Source organism: Patella vulgata, chromosome 6 (genome assembly GCF_932274485.2).
Source record: "Patella vulgata chromosome 6, xgPatVulg1.2, whole genome shotgun sequence".
NCBI classification, from domain to species: domain Eukaryota; kingdom Metazoa; phylum Mollusca; class Gastropoda; family Patellidae; genus Patella; species Patella vulgata.
The window spans coordinates 22,321,318-22,337,474 of record NC_065884.2 but is presented as its reverse complement, the minus strand read 5'-3'; the positions used below and the strand labels follow the sequence as shown (position 1 = coordinate 22,337,474).

Below are 16,157 nucleotides of genomic sequence, written 5' to 3'. Positions count from 1 at the left end.
TTAGCTCCTTTAAGTTACCCTCCCTCCCTTCCCCAATTTTTGTGTTGTTTTGGGGATTTTATATTGTTTCTAAAGCCAAGGACTGTAGTGAAAAAAAGGCTACAACTTTTTCAATTTCCCGCCATTACTTATATCAGTGACAACCTCCACTTCCTCTCGGAAATGTTTACTACGTCATTAATAATGTTGTTTGACCCCTTGCGTTTAAGGTCAGCTGGAGAGGTATGTCTTCCGTCGAATAATATGACAACAGATACAGGCGTTCAGATGAACTGTTGTTACTGTTAATTGATTGATCGCTGCCATTATTGAAAACCAAACAACCGGCCGTATTTTATAATATCGGTTAGTCTAAATATTTGTGAACATATTTTTTTCAATTTCGGTAACCCAGTTGGGTTTTTATGGCTATATTTGGTCAGGTAAACATGCCATTTTTTTCGCTGAGACACAGTAGACAGAAATGGATTATCATTATAGTTTCGACAGAACTGCGAGTCTAAACCTAAAACCTATGTATAATAGTGAATCTAAACATATTTCCAATAAGCATAATATTGTGAACTAATAAATTGTTCGTTAACAGAAACAATCTATACAACATTTTAGTAAGGGTAGCCTTCGTATTGACAATGATATATTATATTTATGAAATTGTTGTAAGAAGAGAGAACAAGACCAGTAAAGAGAGATATAAATAGCATGCTCCCAAACGCTCTGTCTTCCTGGCTTCCATGTGTTGGTTGGCAATGTTAACACATAATATCAAATAGAAGCAAGATTTATACTGAGCTTACTCACTTACTGCCAACTAAATAGATTTGTTCCAAAAGCAAGGATTTTGTTCTTTTTAATGAAACACAAATTTCAATTGTGAATTAGATCTAACCAGGGCCTAATCAAAGTTACAAAATTAATATCTTATTACTGACACTGTCATATTAATATCTGTTACTGTCATTATGGTATAAACATTAGAGACTGTAAAAGCGTCACCAAGTATTAAACACATTCTAATAACTGTTTCAAGTTAAATGTATTATTACTAATTATTGAAACTAAAAAAAATTAAATAAATGTGATCTAATACTAGGCCTAAAGGCTTATGTTGTGAAAGACTCTGGACTTTACCGGTACAAAGGTTTGTATTTTAGAAGCAGAACTTTGAATGATTTAATTAAATAATTTGATTAACAGTTCATGTTCTTTTTCCTACCAGCGTCATATGCCTTTTGTCACAGTGGCTTTACTGTGAAAATTATTAATATTAATAGTATTACATCATATATCTTATAAGATATTAGTAATATGGGGGAATAATTCAGATGTTTTGTTTTAATATTTTTATTTTCATGGCAAAATCTGTTTCATAAAATTATGAAATAGGTCCAAATTATTGCAAATCTTCAATTTTATTTTTCCAACCATTTATTTTTAATATTTTACAATGTCTTTATTTAATAAAGGCAGTAAAACAGCTGTTCATAGAATCAGGTGATAGTTATCTTCCCTTGATTTGTCAGTAACATCCTGTTTTAATATTCTCCCTAAAAATTACATCCATTTATCAATGATTGAGAAAGTTTTCCATACATTTTGGTGAGTGGATGTAAGAATTATTTTAGATAAAAAACCTGGAAGAAAGGTAATGGATAGAAAAGTAAAATGCTGCCTTATTTCAATAATTTCACTTAGCAGAGCAGTACATAAAGCTTATATCAATAGTTAATGTAAAGTAGATATTATGGTCTTTTATATAAAATAGGATTTTACTTCACAGCAAATACCATGAGATTAGGTTTCTAATAGCTATTTATACAATTTAAATTGTATATGACATGAACAATAATATATGCTATTTTGATTTTATATGGATAATTATAAACATTGATTATTTATTAATAGATTATAAGTACCGTATTACATAATTGAAATCTTTGTGACCGGTTCAGTTCAAGTCATAGATCAAGAGGTTGCTATTGAACAAGAAAAAAACAATGAATCACTTCGAAGTTCAAATTTTCATTAAGACTAAGAGGCTTACTTAAAAGATTAACTACAGTATAGTCTTTAATATTATGATAAATAGGAATACATATTTGTGACCGGTTCTGAAAAATCAGTCATTTGAGTCACTTCACCAAAATTAAGTTCTATACATTTCCTGAAAGCCACAACTGTAGGATTTTAATGTTACAAAAATTGCTGTTCAGACTACTGGTTGTAAAATTATTTGACATGAAATAGATCACTAATTTTGATTGTTTTAGAGAGAATCTTGATCATGTATGATTCAACATCCATTTTTAAAATCAGTTTTTGAGGCATTTAGAGATTGAATAATTAAAAATGATGTAGAATTCTGAAAGAAAACATTTCAAATTATTGTTTGGTGATGATGACTTAAAATCAATAATTTCACCACTGACTGCTGTATATAGCCTATAGAGTAAAAATGAATGAATGCGACTGACTGATCTTGCTGGCACCGGTCACATTTGTAGTATCATTTTAACCAAGAAAATAAGTGTTATCCATTAATTTCATTTTTAAGTGTACAATTTACTGCAAGCGCTTATCTCAAACTCCTTGAATTACATTGCTCTTGTATCTTTGTGCAGGTTGAGAAACAGCCTTAACTGTTAGGCAGACTTTTCTATAATTATTGACATCTTGCATGCTTCCTGATGAAACAAGACTAAATAGCATGGCTTCAAATTGCTTCCCACACTGCACCCTCCTTTGTCAGTAATTCAGAATCAATCAATGCAAATGTTTCAACGAAATCTGGACAGTAGATCCCACCAAAGTCCCTACAGTAGACAGTTGATATATATGGTTAAGTGATAATTTGAAGTGAAACAAAGTACATGTATTATAACAATGTAATGTCTCTAAATCAGTCTACTGATAATGTGAAATTTTTGTATATTGATTTACAGTCCACTACTGCACATGTTAGATCCAAACTGTCAGGGGTAATCAAGTACAAAATTTACACGAAAATGAATGAACACTAGACTAACACAAAAACGACAGTGGCGCTTGTTTGTGAAACAATTGATTTGGTACATGTATAGTAAGTGCAGGTGACCGCACCACACAGTTACACAAGATAAACCTAAGGACAGAACAATATATACCCAGACACCTCAAACAATAGAGTGAATTGATCAGTAGAGCTAGCTTAAGTCCTGTGCTTGTAGTGATACTCAAAATGGAAAACAAATTAAAAATAAGAGAAGCAACCCAAGAAAGAAAAAAAAGGGAATATTTCCTTAACATATCATACTGGTGTGTCATAATCAGCTGTGTGCTACGAGAAATCTCAATGTCAGCCCATTCAAGAAAAAAACCTTTTATAAATAACCATACTACGTTGGACTGAAATATTATAACCTATTAAAGATACATTATGGGAGATTCGATAACGACTTGGCAGTTCTCACTGTAATAGTTAAAAACTAGATAATGTAAAGGCAATTTGTTGAAAATTTCATTCAAATGATCCACTATGAACCGAGAACTTAGCAGTTGAATTTTCCAGCTAGCCTTGATCATCATTACTAAAGTCAGTACAATGAAAAGCATAGTCTTGTTTATCCATTTAATCGTTAAATCGTGAAGGAAAGTTATGCAGTAAATCGGCTCATAATCCACTAAAGATCGCAGGCTAGCGATGCCATCTAGAGTTGGTTATGGTCTGGATCTAATTATTAATTTAGATAACATTTCAGGCCTAAAGAAAGACCTGCAATAGACAGATTTAACTCTTACATAATATATGTTTAATCAATCTTATACTAAAGCAATTTAATTTGATTGTAACAGAACATACAAAATTGTGAATAAATATATTCTAATTGCCAAAGTCACACAGTGTCTGTAGGTTTATCAATTTTGTTTTGAATGTGATTGTAGATATTATTAGAGGCTATAGCAAGTACAAAACTAAAGAAGATTACCAAACTTGATAAAAGGAGACCGGTTTCTTACATAATATTAAAGATCAGATATATAGGTCATTATTGATCTAAGTCATATTAATCCTTTGTTAGGAGTTAAATAATAATGATAACAAATTAACACTAGGACAGTATGTTATATAACAAGCTGTAAGAGTATAAACTTTAGTAATAATTTCCAAGATAGCTTAAAATAAAAACCCTCTTTAAAAATTTTGTAAGGTTGAAGTAATGTTGGAATTACTTGGAATGTCCTTTTGGGCCTTTACAACCAATAACACCATGTAGAGGCCTTTTTTGTTTGAGGTGCTGTCATGAATCACACCAGATATTCAGTTTTGGGCTTTATTAATTATTGAAAAAGAAAACCCACTGTGTTATTGGACTATGAAACCTAAAGTATGATTTAAAATAAAAAAAAGATAAGTGACTCAGCAGAAATATGATTGCTTCATTTTGTAAATGATCATTATAAATATTCTACAAGAAGTACATGTATCTATGTATATTCAGTACTGTATATAAATTTCAAATAAATTTCATATTGCACATGAATTTAGCACCATTAAACATGAGAGCCACGGTGGCTCAGTGAGTAAGATGTTGGCTCGCTAACCTGGGGGTCCCATCTTCGATCCCTGAGTTGGCGAGAAAGTTCATCAGGATTTTCTGGCGTGTGGTGCAAGATGGGACGAAAAACCATATTGTACATATTGTCGTGCACATAAAGATCCCTTGTAATTTATCAAGAATTATTTGTTGGATATTTTCCATCATTGGTTCTTGGTAAATAATATACCTTGACAGATTTTCTCTGCATTATGTTTCCGACATGGTTTCCCCTTGTCAGTGGTGCAGAACGGAGGGCCTGACAAGGACAGCTGTATAGTCCTTCGGATGATACGAAAAACCGAGGTCCCATGTATACATTAGAATGCACGTAAAAGATCCCTTGGCAGTTGGAATTCGATATAAGAGTAGGCGATAGTACCGCTGCCCGGGCAAAATTTCCCTCATAGCACACTGTATGGCATATGCCCGTCTTCATTAGCCCAGTTCGGAGCAGAACAGTAGGACGTTAAACCCCATTTCATTTCTTTTAATTATGTTCTCCTGATTTTGATTGTTCCTTTGTGTTTGAAGTATATGTTTGTGATATGCGCTTAGAAACACTTCAGGTGTAATGAAGCGCTATATAAATCGAACAATAATAATAATAATAATAATTTCATTTCATTTCTCTGCATTATGTGCGCGACTGGCAGACAATTTTTCTTTCTTTCTTTAGTTCTAATCTGCAGAAAAGGGTAAATGAAATGAAATGGGGTTTAACGTCCTACTATTCTGCACCGACTGGACTAATTAAGACAGGCATATGAGGCTGTACGACCTACACTTATTTTGAAACTTAGGTGTTTCACCCCATCATGAGAATGCAATCAAACATAGGTGGTAGTATAAAGTTGATCCACTCTTCTTTTGCTGACTTTCGTCTGGGAATAATATGTTCTATTTCTCTTCCCCCCCCCCCTTTCTATACAATGTGGTTGTATATTGTCGACACCCCTATCCGTCCGTCCTTTGGTACGTCCATGAGAATGCAATCAAACATAGGTGGTAGTATAAAGTTGATCCACTCTTCTTTTGCTGACTTTCGTCTGGGAATAATATGTTCTATTTCTCTTTCCACCCCCCCCCCCCCTTTTCTATACAATGTGGTTGTATATTGTAGTCACCCCTATCCGTCCGTCCTTTGGTACGTCCATTGGTTTAGAGGCTAAAGTTAGGATCCGATTGACTTTAAATTTATACACAGTGTTTAAGGTCATGAGACAAAAAAGTCTATAGATTTTAAACGATTTCCATTCCAATAATTACTGCCAGAGTTATGGCCCTTGATCACTTTTAAAAATATTGTGGACGCTCCTGAGGCTAATGTTAATATCTGATTGAATTTAGATTTATACAGTGTATCCGATAATTACTGCCAGAGTTATAGCCCTTGACCTCATTGAATATTCTTGTTAAAGCTCTGCAGACCTAAGTTATCATCTGATTGACTTTAAATTTATACTTAGTGTTTCTGGTCCTGAGACAACAAACCGTTTTTTTTTTTTAACAAATTCTGATAATTGTTGCTAGAGTTATGGCCCTTGATGACTTTGAAAATGTTGTGGATGCTCTCAAGACCAAAATTATCATCTGATTGAATTTAAATTAAAACACATATGACGACAAAATATACTTGAACTGCTAAATTCTTGATATTCAGTGTTTCGTTTACTAAACATCAGCATGTGGCAGAACTAAGCCAAACAAATTCTAATGATTTCTGATAATTACTTAATGGGTTGTTACTCTTAATCAGATTTTAGTGTGTTGTAAATGTTTTCATTACTGACAGAAGAAAAAAATATGTGATACCCCTTGTTGACAGCTCAGATGACTTAGCTTCTGTGGGTGTATGTTTTGTTGCCTAGCAACCTATCTTTGAAATCAAAATAAAGTAGAAAAGTTATGATTGGGCTGTATTGAATTGACAGACACAAATCTAAACAAAACCATACTACTTCAAATAGTATGTTTAATTAAGTAATTAAATTTTTTTGCATTACAACAATGCACTTCATCACAATCTTATGAATCAAAATTTATTTTTAAATCTTCAGATATTGGAAGTTAAGATTTTGTGTGGAATAAAAGCCTAATAATATATATTCTTTGACTAAATTAATTTCACCACAGTTGTGAAGAAAGAAAAACCTAACCGAAAATTGGAAAATTGCTTTATCTATAGCAATTTGACAGAGCTGCTGGTGGTTAATGATAAGACAAAACTCTAAATTTTTGAAGGATTATTATTGATATCTTTTCATTTTTTATCTTTCAGATTTGAGACATAATATCTGGCATGAGCCAGAATTTGGAATCCGCCTATGGCCAATCGAGGTGAGTTGCCAACTGGGGTGTCCGGCAGAAGAAAAAGTCGACAAAGTGGGTCTGATGTGACTAATCAATCAACTAATATTTTGGAAGTTCCTTGTGAAACGAACACTGAATCCAAAATATCTTCACGTAAATGTGTAGATGATACTCGGAAACCTTCAAAACGATCAGCTACACATGAGATCGAGTCAGAACCAAGTAAAAAATCTTCTAAACCTCATTTGATGGACATACATATAAAATCATCTAAAGGGAAAAATTCTGTGAAAAGTGATCAACCTACAAAAAGTGCCTTAGAACTTGAACTAGAAAGTGAATCATCCAGTGATTGTATAACTAAAAACCTCAGATCAAAAAAACAAATAAGTTCTAAAGATAAACCAAAATCTTCAGCACATAAGGGTAAACTCAAACAAAATAGCTTAAAAACTGAACTATTTGGGTCATCAACTGTGAAAGCTCTATCAAAACAATTAGTTTGCACAGCTGAAAGACTGGATGATCCAGTTGATAAATTAGAGAACCCCCAGACAGCTGATAAAAGACGCTGTCTTAGATCATCAGTTACAGACACTTCACATCCAACTTCATCACAATCCAAAATAGGTTCTTCAGCAAGTGTTCCTAAAGCTAGGTCCACAAGTAAGGGAAAGCAGCCTAAAAGGAATCGTCAAGAAGGTCATACATCTACCAACAGTGGTGAGTTTTTTAACGTAGACAAAAAGAAGTCACGATCTGGTGGAATGTCTGCCAGTAAAGAAGGCTCTAACAGTGCTTCTTCTGACCAACCCAGTAATGAGAGACCACAAGGAGCAGCTGCCAGACCTGTGGATGATGCAGATGAAACAGACATGGGAAGACTTCAAGCTCTTCTTGAAGCAAGGGGTCTACCATCTCAGTTGTTTGGTGCTCTAGGGCCCCGGATGCACCAATTCTTACACAGAACAATGAGTGGGGGAACAATGAGTAAAGTTCAGCAACTGTTACAGGGGTTACAAGCTACAGGTGATGAAGGTCAACAGTTGACAGCCGTAATGGAGATGTGCCAGTTACTAGTAATGGGTAATGAAGACAGCTTAGCTGGTTTCCCAGTTAAACAAGTGGTCCCTGCCTTAATAAGCTTATTGCACCTTGAACATAATTTTGACATAATGAATCACGCCTGTAGAGCATTGACGTACATGATGGAAGCTTTACCCCGCTCATCAGCAGTTGTAGTAGATGCTATTCCAGTGTTTTTGGAGAAATTACAAGTAATCCAATGTATGGATGTGGCAGAACAAGCATTAACAGCTTTAGAAATGATATCTAGAAGACACAGTAAGGCTGTGTTACAAGCTGGGGGGATAGCTGCATGTTTGATGTTCATTGATTTTTTCAGTATCACTGCTCAAAGAAGTGCTCTTGCTGTTGTGGCTAATTGTCTACAAAGTCTCACATGTGATGAGTTCCATTTCTTAAGGGATTCATTACCACTCCTTAGTTCACGTCTCAACCATCAGGACAAGAAATCAGTTGAAAGTGTATGCAGTGGATTTTCTCGTGTAGTAGAAAACTTTCAAAGTGATCAACGTTTGCTGAAGGAAATTGCTGTGCATGGACTTCTCACAAATCTCCAACAATTACTAGTGGCTAGCCCACCAATAATCAATTCTGCTACTTTTGTGATGGTGATAAGAATGATGGCTGTGATGTGTGGTAGCTGCCCTGATCTTGCTGTAATATTATTAAAACAAAACATCGCTGATACACTTTGTCACTTACTGGTAGGAACCCCAGAAGACCCTTTACTTCAAGTTGAACTAGTGTCCAGAACTCCTCAAGAGCTATATGAAATCGTTTGTTTGATTGGAGAACTTTTACCCAAACTACCATCTGATGGAATATTCCGGATAGATACCCTACTTGGAAGAAATGCTGGATTTAGTGCTGATGCTATAGCCTGGCAGTGGCAGGATGATCGAAATATATGGCATTCATATACACCAATAGACAGCAGAATAATAGAAGATGCCTACAGTGCTGCTGAGGATGAAATAAGTCTTACAACTGTTGGAAGAACATATACTGTTGACTTTAAATCCATGCAACAAATAAATGAAGATTCTGGAACAGCCCGTCCAGTTCAAAGAAAAATTAATGCATCTGCTCAACCGCAGCATGGTTCTGATTGTTCCTTAGATTGGTGTGACTCAAGAGAAGAATTCCTGAAAGAGGATCATCAATTAGCTTCTTCTTTTATTCAGTCCTTGTTCTCTGTTTTATATGAAGTTTACAGCTCATCACCAGGTCCCACTGTAAGACATAAATGTCTGCAAACTATTCTACGTATGGTATATTATGCTTCGGCTACTCTGCTTAAAGATGTTTTATTAAGTCAACCTGTCTCCAGTCATATTGCTGCCATGATGGCTTCACCAGACCTTAAGGTTGTTGTTGGCGCCTTACAATTAGCTGAAATTCTAATGCAAAAATTACCTGATATATTCAGTGTATACTTCAGAAGAGAAGGTGTCATGCATCAGATCAAAAGGCTAGCTGAACTCAAAGTTCATACATCAAAATCCTCATCAGAGAAAGTCTCCAGTGGTGTCTCTGGTAGTCTAACCTCAGGAGGAGCATCTGCTTCGAAACACAGTAAATCGGGTGTCCGAGAAAAGGAAAGTACAGATTCTGCTGCCACATCACATACATCTTCAGAGGAACCAGGTGCTACATCTTCGCATATGTTCTTCCGTCTTGGAGATGTTTTAAAAAGAAAACACACACCCAAACGAGCTAGAAAAGGAAGCAAACCTGATGATCCCATGGAAAGTGGTTCAAAGGGCGTACCAACTTCTGGTGGACGAAGTTCAAGAAGAGGTAAACATTCTGACAATTCAGATTCTAAAGTAAGTGGCGCCACACCAAAGATGTCTTTCTTGCCAAGTCTAAGAAGCTGGAGTAGATTAAGTAACTCATCACACTGTGAAAGAATGTCAGTGTCCAAAGAATCAGAGGCTCAAAAATTTGTAAGATGTGCTGATACCAACAAGGAGAAAATAAGAAGTTGGGTAAAAGAAGAAGCTACCAAATTCCTTGAAAAGAATACAACCTCAGAAGCATGGAGTAACAGTCATCCAGCAGTTCAAATTCTTCAAAAATTATGCGATGCTTCACAGGGCCTAACCATTGATTCTGATAATGGTCTTGATCCATTGTTGCAAATTGCCACAATTACCAAAGAAAGTGATATATCACCTTTTGAGATAATCCACAGTGGAATGGTGAAGAAACTTCTTCAGTACCTTACCAGTGTTAATGGAACTCTGAGCAGAACTGTTCGAATACAACGTTTTCTTCATGTCTTCCTGTCCTGCCCTCCTCCTGATATTACTTATATCAAAGAGATGGCCATTGATCCTAATAATCCACCACCATTGTCTAATCTGATCAGTAAATTACTTGGATGTCTACATCAGCTAGAACAGTTCCAGATTCGAGTACATGATCTCCCTGGATCTGGTGGAATGAGTGGAAGAGGATCAAATGCGCTGAAATTTTTTAGCACCCACCAATTGAAGTGTAATTTACAACGACACCCATCTGCAACTAATCTTCGTCAGTGGAAAGGAGGACCTGTAAAGATAGATCCCTTGGCACTGGTACAAGCTATAGAAAGGTATCTGGTCATTAGAGGTATTGGTAAAGTTAAAGATGGTGAAGAAGAAATCAGTGATGATGGTAATTCAGATGAAGATTTTGAGGATACTATGTCTGCTGTATGTATCACACAAGGAACAGTCCAACATAAATTAGAGTTTTTAATTGGTGAAAAATTGCTGCCATATGATATGACGGTATATGAAGCAATCAAACAATTTAGTCATCCCAGTGAAAGAGAATCTGACTCTGAAACAGAGACACCTTTAGGTCACGCTAAAATCTGGGCACAGACACACACTATCTGGTATAGAGCTTACTGTGATAAAGAAGATGTTCCCACTGAAGGCATGAGGAAGAAAATTGAAAATAAATCAAAGTCTAGTAAAAAAACTGATGATGCTCACAAAACAAAAGTTGATTCTTCTAGAAACCGAACACGATCTTTACTTGATACTTTCCTAACAGAACACCTACCCTCTTATATAACTATAGAAGATACATCATTAGAAGTTATATCTTTACTTCGGGTTACACATGCTTTAAACAAATACTGGGCAGCCTTCTATGAAATATCATTCTTCCCAACACCTATACTAACAGCTTCAGAATTTATCAGTAATAAATTAACAGCCAAAGCGAATCGTCAGCTACAAGACCCACTTGTCATAATGACTGGAAACTTGCCAAAATGGTTGGGTGAACTTGGTACCTATGCTCCATTTCTGTTTCCATTTGAAACCAGACAACTGTTATTTTTCATAACAACATTCGACCGTGATCGTGCCATGATGAAACTACAACAGGATAGTGGTGGCGATAACAGTCAAAATGACAGTGAGCGTGTAGCCCCAAGATTAGACAGAAAACGACGTATGGTAAATAGAAACGATCTTTTAAAACAAGCTGAACAGATTATTGATGAATTGGACAAATCGAAAGCTCTACTAGAAATACAGTATGAAAATGAAGTAGGAACAGGATTAGGACCAACACAAGAATTCTATGCCTTAGTATCGCGGGAATTACAACGAGCTGACTTAGATTTATGGAGAGGTGATGTCCTTGATACAACTAGCCATTCAGATCCAGATGCTAAAATTCAGTTGATGCATTCACCCTTTGGCCTTTTCCCCTCTCCTTTGCCAAAATCTGTGAAAGCTTCTTATTTAAAGAAAGTTTCCTCTAAGTGTAAGTTTCTTGGAAAATTCTTGGCTCGTTCTCTTATGGATTCGAGAATGCTGGATATTAGGTTTAGTCAAGTGTTCTATAAATGGTGTCTGGGACAGGAGGAGAGTTTAACATCTGCTGATCTAATCCACATTGATCCAGTTCTAGCTCGTTCTCACAGACAACTAGAAGCTGTATTGCATCAGAAGAAACAAATATTGACCGACAAATCCCACACAGATGAAAGTAGACAATTGGCATTAGATAGTTTAACAATGGATGGATGTAGTATTGAAGATCTGAACTTGTATTTTATATTGCCAGGTTTTTCACAAATAGAATTAAAGAAAGGTGGTAGAGAGTGTCCTGTAGTTCTTGATAATCTGGAAGAATACCTTCAACTTCTGGTGCAGTGGAATTTTATGGATGGTGTATCACGACAGTTCCAAGCATTCCGTGAAGGGTTTGAATCACTAGTTCCTCTCTCATCCTTGCGTTGCTTTTATCCCGAGGAACTTGAACAGTTGTTTTGTGGAAATCATAATGAGGTTTGGGATGTGAAAATGTTAATGGACTGTTGTAGACCTGACCATGGTTATTCACAGGATAGTCAGGCTGTGAAATACTTGTTTGAAATTCTCAGTCAATATAACTCAAAAGAACAGAGAGATTTCATTCAGTTTGTGACCGGTTCTCCCTGTTTGCCTGTTGGAGGTTTCCGAAGTTTAAATCCACCTCTTACAATTGTGCGCAAAACCTTTGAGTCCACAGAAAGTCCAGATAATTATCTGCCGTCAGTTATGACGTGTGTGAACTATCTTAAACTTCCCGATTATTCTACTATTGACATTATGCGTCAGAAAATTGGTTTAGCTGCTCAAGAAGGACAGCTATCCTTTCATTTGTCTTAAACACAATACAAGAAGACACTATATATCCATACATGTACATTGACTATACATTATATATGTACAGCATATGTGAATATTTTAAACGCCAAGCATAAATGATATAAATAAATGTATATGTTACCCTGTTCAGTTCCGTACATTGAGTTTCGCGATGATTATTAATGTGATTATCAGAATAATATAATATGCAAAATATGATTAAAAATAATACAAGAGAACCTTTGTAACCATAAAAATATTATATAATCTTAAAGAATTTTATGCCATTTGTATGTTGGGAGTGTATGTTACATTAGGGTAGTTTATTTTAGGAGAATATCAAAGTTAATTACGTTTTGAGATCTGGACGATATTTTTCTACTGGCATTTAAAATAGTTTCATGTTAAATTGTTTGTGACTTGATCAATTGTAATATTGTTACATTGTATGTAGATTTCTTTTGTTTAAATTGTGGTTGACTATGGACAGAGTAATATTTTTTAGGATTGTATGAATGAAGTAACATATTCTTTTAATGTTTTTTCATGTACATTAGTTGAACTAAATTAATGTTAAAACTAAAAGAGCAAGGCATCTTTGATTTACATTGGCAGTTACAGTGTTATGCACAAAATCTTTTTTATCTTTGGGCATAAAGACTTTGGAAAACATTGTTTCAAATAAACAAATCAACACATTAAAATTCAGTCAAATAGATATGTTTATTTTTTACCCTGACTGAACAAAACTGTTTGCCCTTTTGACTCCAATCAATTTGTGTACATTTAAAATATTGTAAATGCTGTATAAGTTACATGCTTTAATGTATTAATGGCTAACTGTAATCCTTTGCGAAAGGCAGTTGTATTCAAAATAACAAGTATAATAAGTGGTACATGTGAATAAGTTTCAGTATCTTGTTGGCTTCAGGTGTTCCTGAAGAGAAACCGTAGATACATGTACGCTTAATCAGAAATTGGTCTGTCCACATTTTGGTGCTGTATTTGTCCTAAACTGTTAAATATCAACAAAGATAAATTTTAACTAATTCATTCTTTTGTTATTGACCGGACACAACAAGAGAAGACATGGGTCTGTATTCAAAGGATATCTTAAGTCAATGTTTGTTACTTAAAGTGTCTGAAAATCATTTGACTGATTGAGAAATGCCTTACCAACTACAATATTGTAAAGGTCAAATCTCTAAAGTTTTTACAAAATTGTCATGAATTAAAAATTGCGTAACATTCAATATCCTGTGCAGACCATGTACAGAATCCAGCACCACCTCATGTATTCAACCAGCTAAAATCTTTGGATGGGTATCTTTTTAATCTGACTGAATAAAAGCTGGGAGATTATCTACCATTGATATTTTCATTTTTGTTTTCTTAATTAAATGTTGAATAACCAATTTATGTACATTTTATTGTATTAAGCTGTGAAAAATTAGTTAATGTCCAAAAAATAGAAAAATAACATTCAGAGACTTCTGTCAATGTATTTGAATACCGATTTAAGTAATGTGCTTTGCTAAATGAAATAATCAAGTATATTCTCTCAACTTTAAAATAAAAACATTGAGTACAGGCTCTGGTGTATCTTAGAAATATTTATTACGGTATATGAATTTGTAGCAACTTATTAAACATGCCTGTATTAGAATAACATATTCTAATTTGTCTTGTTTTATAAGAAAAACATATTCATACTTTGTCATGTATTTTCATAATCAAAACTACATCACCGAGTAAAGATGAACGTAGGGAATTGCTGATATCCTATTTTCCTGTTTAGAATATATTTTATGTTGTGCAATGGTAAAATAATTAAATTTTAGTATGTCCCTTTGGGCTTCAAAGATATGTTGCTTAGATGCTGGAATTCTAAATATGTAAATGTTTTTTGTATTACTGGTACAAATCGAAAAATATTCACCATTGTGAAGAACATGTCACTTCAGACCTTTGTATTGACCAACAGGTGCTAATTACAAGCTGTGACCTGACTGATCATCATAATTGTCAAATCTAGTTGTTGACATGTCAGGATGTGTTTCTTATTTAAGTTATTGGGGATAATATGAAAGGTATTGGCAGTTTATATTACATGTAACAAATTGAATATAAGTATTTATAAAAAAAAAAAATATTTAAAGAGGCATTATCACTTAAAACAACAAAATAATTTATCAAAATTCTAAGCACTGGCCATCCTGTCTGAACTGAAAATCCCCAAAATTGTTTTTTTTTTTATAGATCTATAAAGTGCTGGTGCCACTTTAACCATGATCCATATACCAGTAATGTACATATTGTCCATTTTTTCTTTCCATAGTCAACCAAATGTAAAATTTGTATTAATTAAAGTTGATATTTATAATTTCAATTGATATGTTTTCTGTGAAATTGATGGTGGAGTTACTTTTTGTTTGTTTTGTACATATATTTTCTTTCTTTTGTTTTGATTATTATATCAAGGTTATCTTTCTATTGACTACAATGTAAAGAGGCAAATGTAAAGCATCTCCTATAAAGCTTCAAATGTATAAATGAGATAGCAAGCCTAACACAGGAGCTGGCTGAATTGATATATTTGGGCACTACTTTTCAGTGACCAGAAAAGGATTAGCTAGGCTTAATAATACTATGTTGGCTATTTTGAACCTGCCCCCTAATCCTTCACATATGTCCAAATAGAAATTTGAGCTCATTAACAGTGTGACCAAAAAATAAAGTGAAAGAACTTGGTGTTGATGTTTTTGTTAATGTTTCCTTGCACAGCATCAGTATCTTTAAAACTAGTTTGGTACATTTGGTTTGTCTTAAGAATGTAGGCCGTCTGTTTCATAATTTGAATACAAATGAAATACAACATCAATGAATGGCCTCTCTCTAAGCCTCAATATTGTTACAGTTAGAGATAAAACTCAAATCTAGTGCTAATGTTGCATTCAATTGAATAAAAATGTTACAATATTGTACTTTGATTGTTTACATCTTTCCTTTTAAGGATTAAAACATTTAATTGTGTTGTACAGTTTATTGGAAAAAAATGAAAAAGAATATTGTGTGCTTAATTATCTGTGCCACTTTATATGATGTTAAGGCTAGTAAAACACAATATATTTGACTGTTTGTAAATTATGTGCCTATAGTGGAATACAAGGTTGTCGCAACTTTTGGGACCATAGGAACTGGTCCCCAAGCACTACTCATCTTGTTCTTCTTGAAAGATGTTGATGGCTCCGTTAGATCATGGATCGTGTATATACGGTCCATGGTCAGATCAAGTACGATCGACATAAAAACTTGGCGTGCTTGTTGTACTTGGAACAAAAAACAGACTTCTGTTTTTGTTATGACTTCACAATTCCAAGATGACCGTGACGACTTTGTGCTCAGTTCCGCGCCCATAAACTAGGCCTACTTTGGTACTTGTTAAATTACTTTGATCTGATAGGTTTGTCTTGTCGTTTTTGTTTTGTGTGTACTGTGCTTCTCCTGCACTTAACATTAAATAGACAATAAATAAGTTACTAAA

At 34.4% G+C, this 16,157-nt stretch overlaps 1 protein-coding gene across 3 annotated transcripts; it reads left to right on the top strand.

Annotated features, from left to right (window-relative positions):
* The first annotated feature begins 208 nt into the window (after positions 1 to 208).
* On the top strand, positions 209 to 15,597 carry LOC126825715 (E3 ubiquitin-protein ligase TRIP12). 3 transcript variants are annotated; one of them, XM_050555479.2, is made up of 2 exons: positions 209 to 345; positions 6,856 to 15,597. In XM_050555479.2, exon 2 carries the CDS (start codon positions 6,902 to 6,904, stop codon positions 12,632 to 12,634), a length of 5,733 nt encoding a protein of 1,910 aa, XP_050411436.2. In that variant the 5' UTR covers positions 209 to 345; positions 6,856 to 6,901; the 3' UTR covers positions 12,635 to 15,597. The 3 variants fall into 3 exon arrangements, with proteins under 3 accessions (XP_050411436.2, XP_050411437.2, XP_050411438.2); XM_050555480.2 differs by lacking the exon at positions 209 to 345 and adding an exon at positions 1,521 to 1,599; XM_050555481.2 differs by lacking the exon at positions 209 to 345 and adding an exon at positions 1,614 to 1,645.
* Positions 15,598 to 16,157: the final 560 nt, after the last annotated feature.

What these genes read in the sequence shown, in the direction of transcription:
- LOC126825715 (XM_050555479.2), top strand. Translation starts at nt 6,902, where the DNA reads ATGGCCAATCGAGGTGAGTTGCCAACTGGGGTGTCCGGCAGAAGAAAA.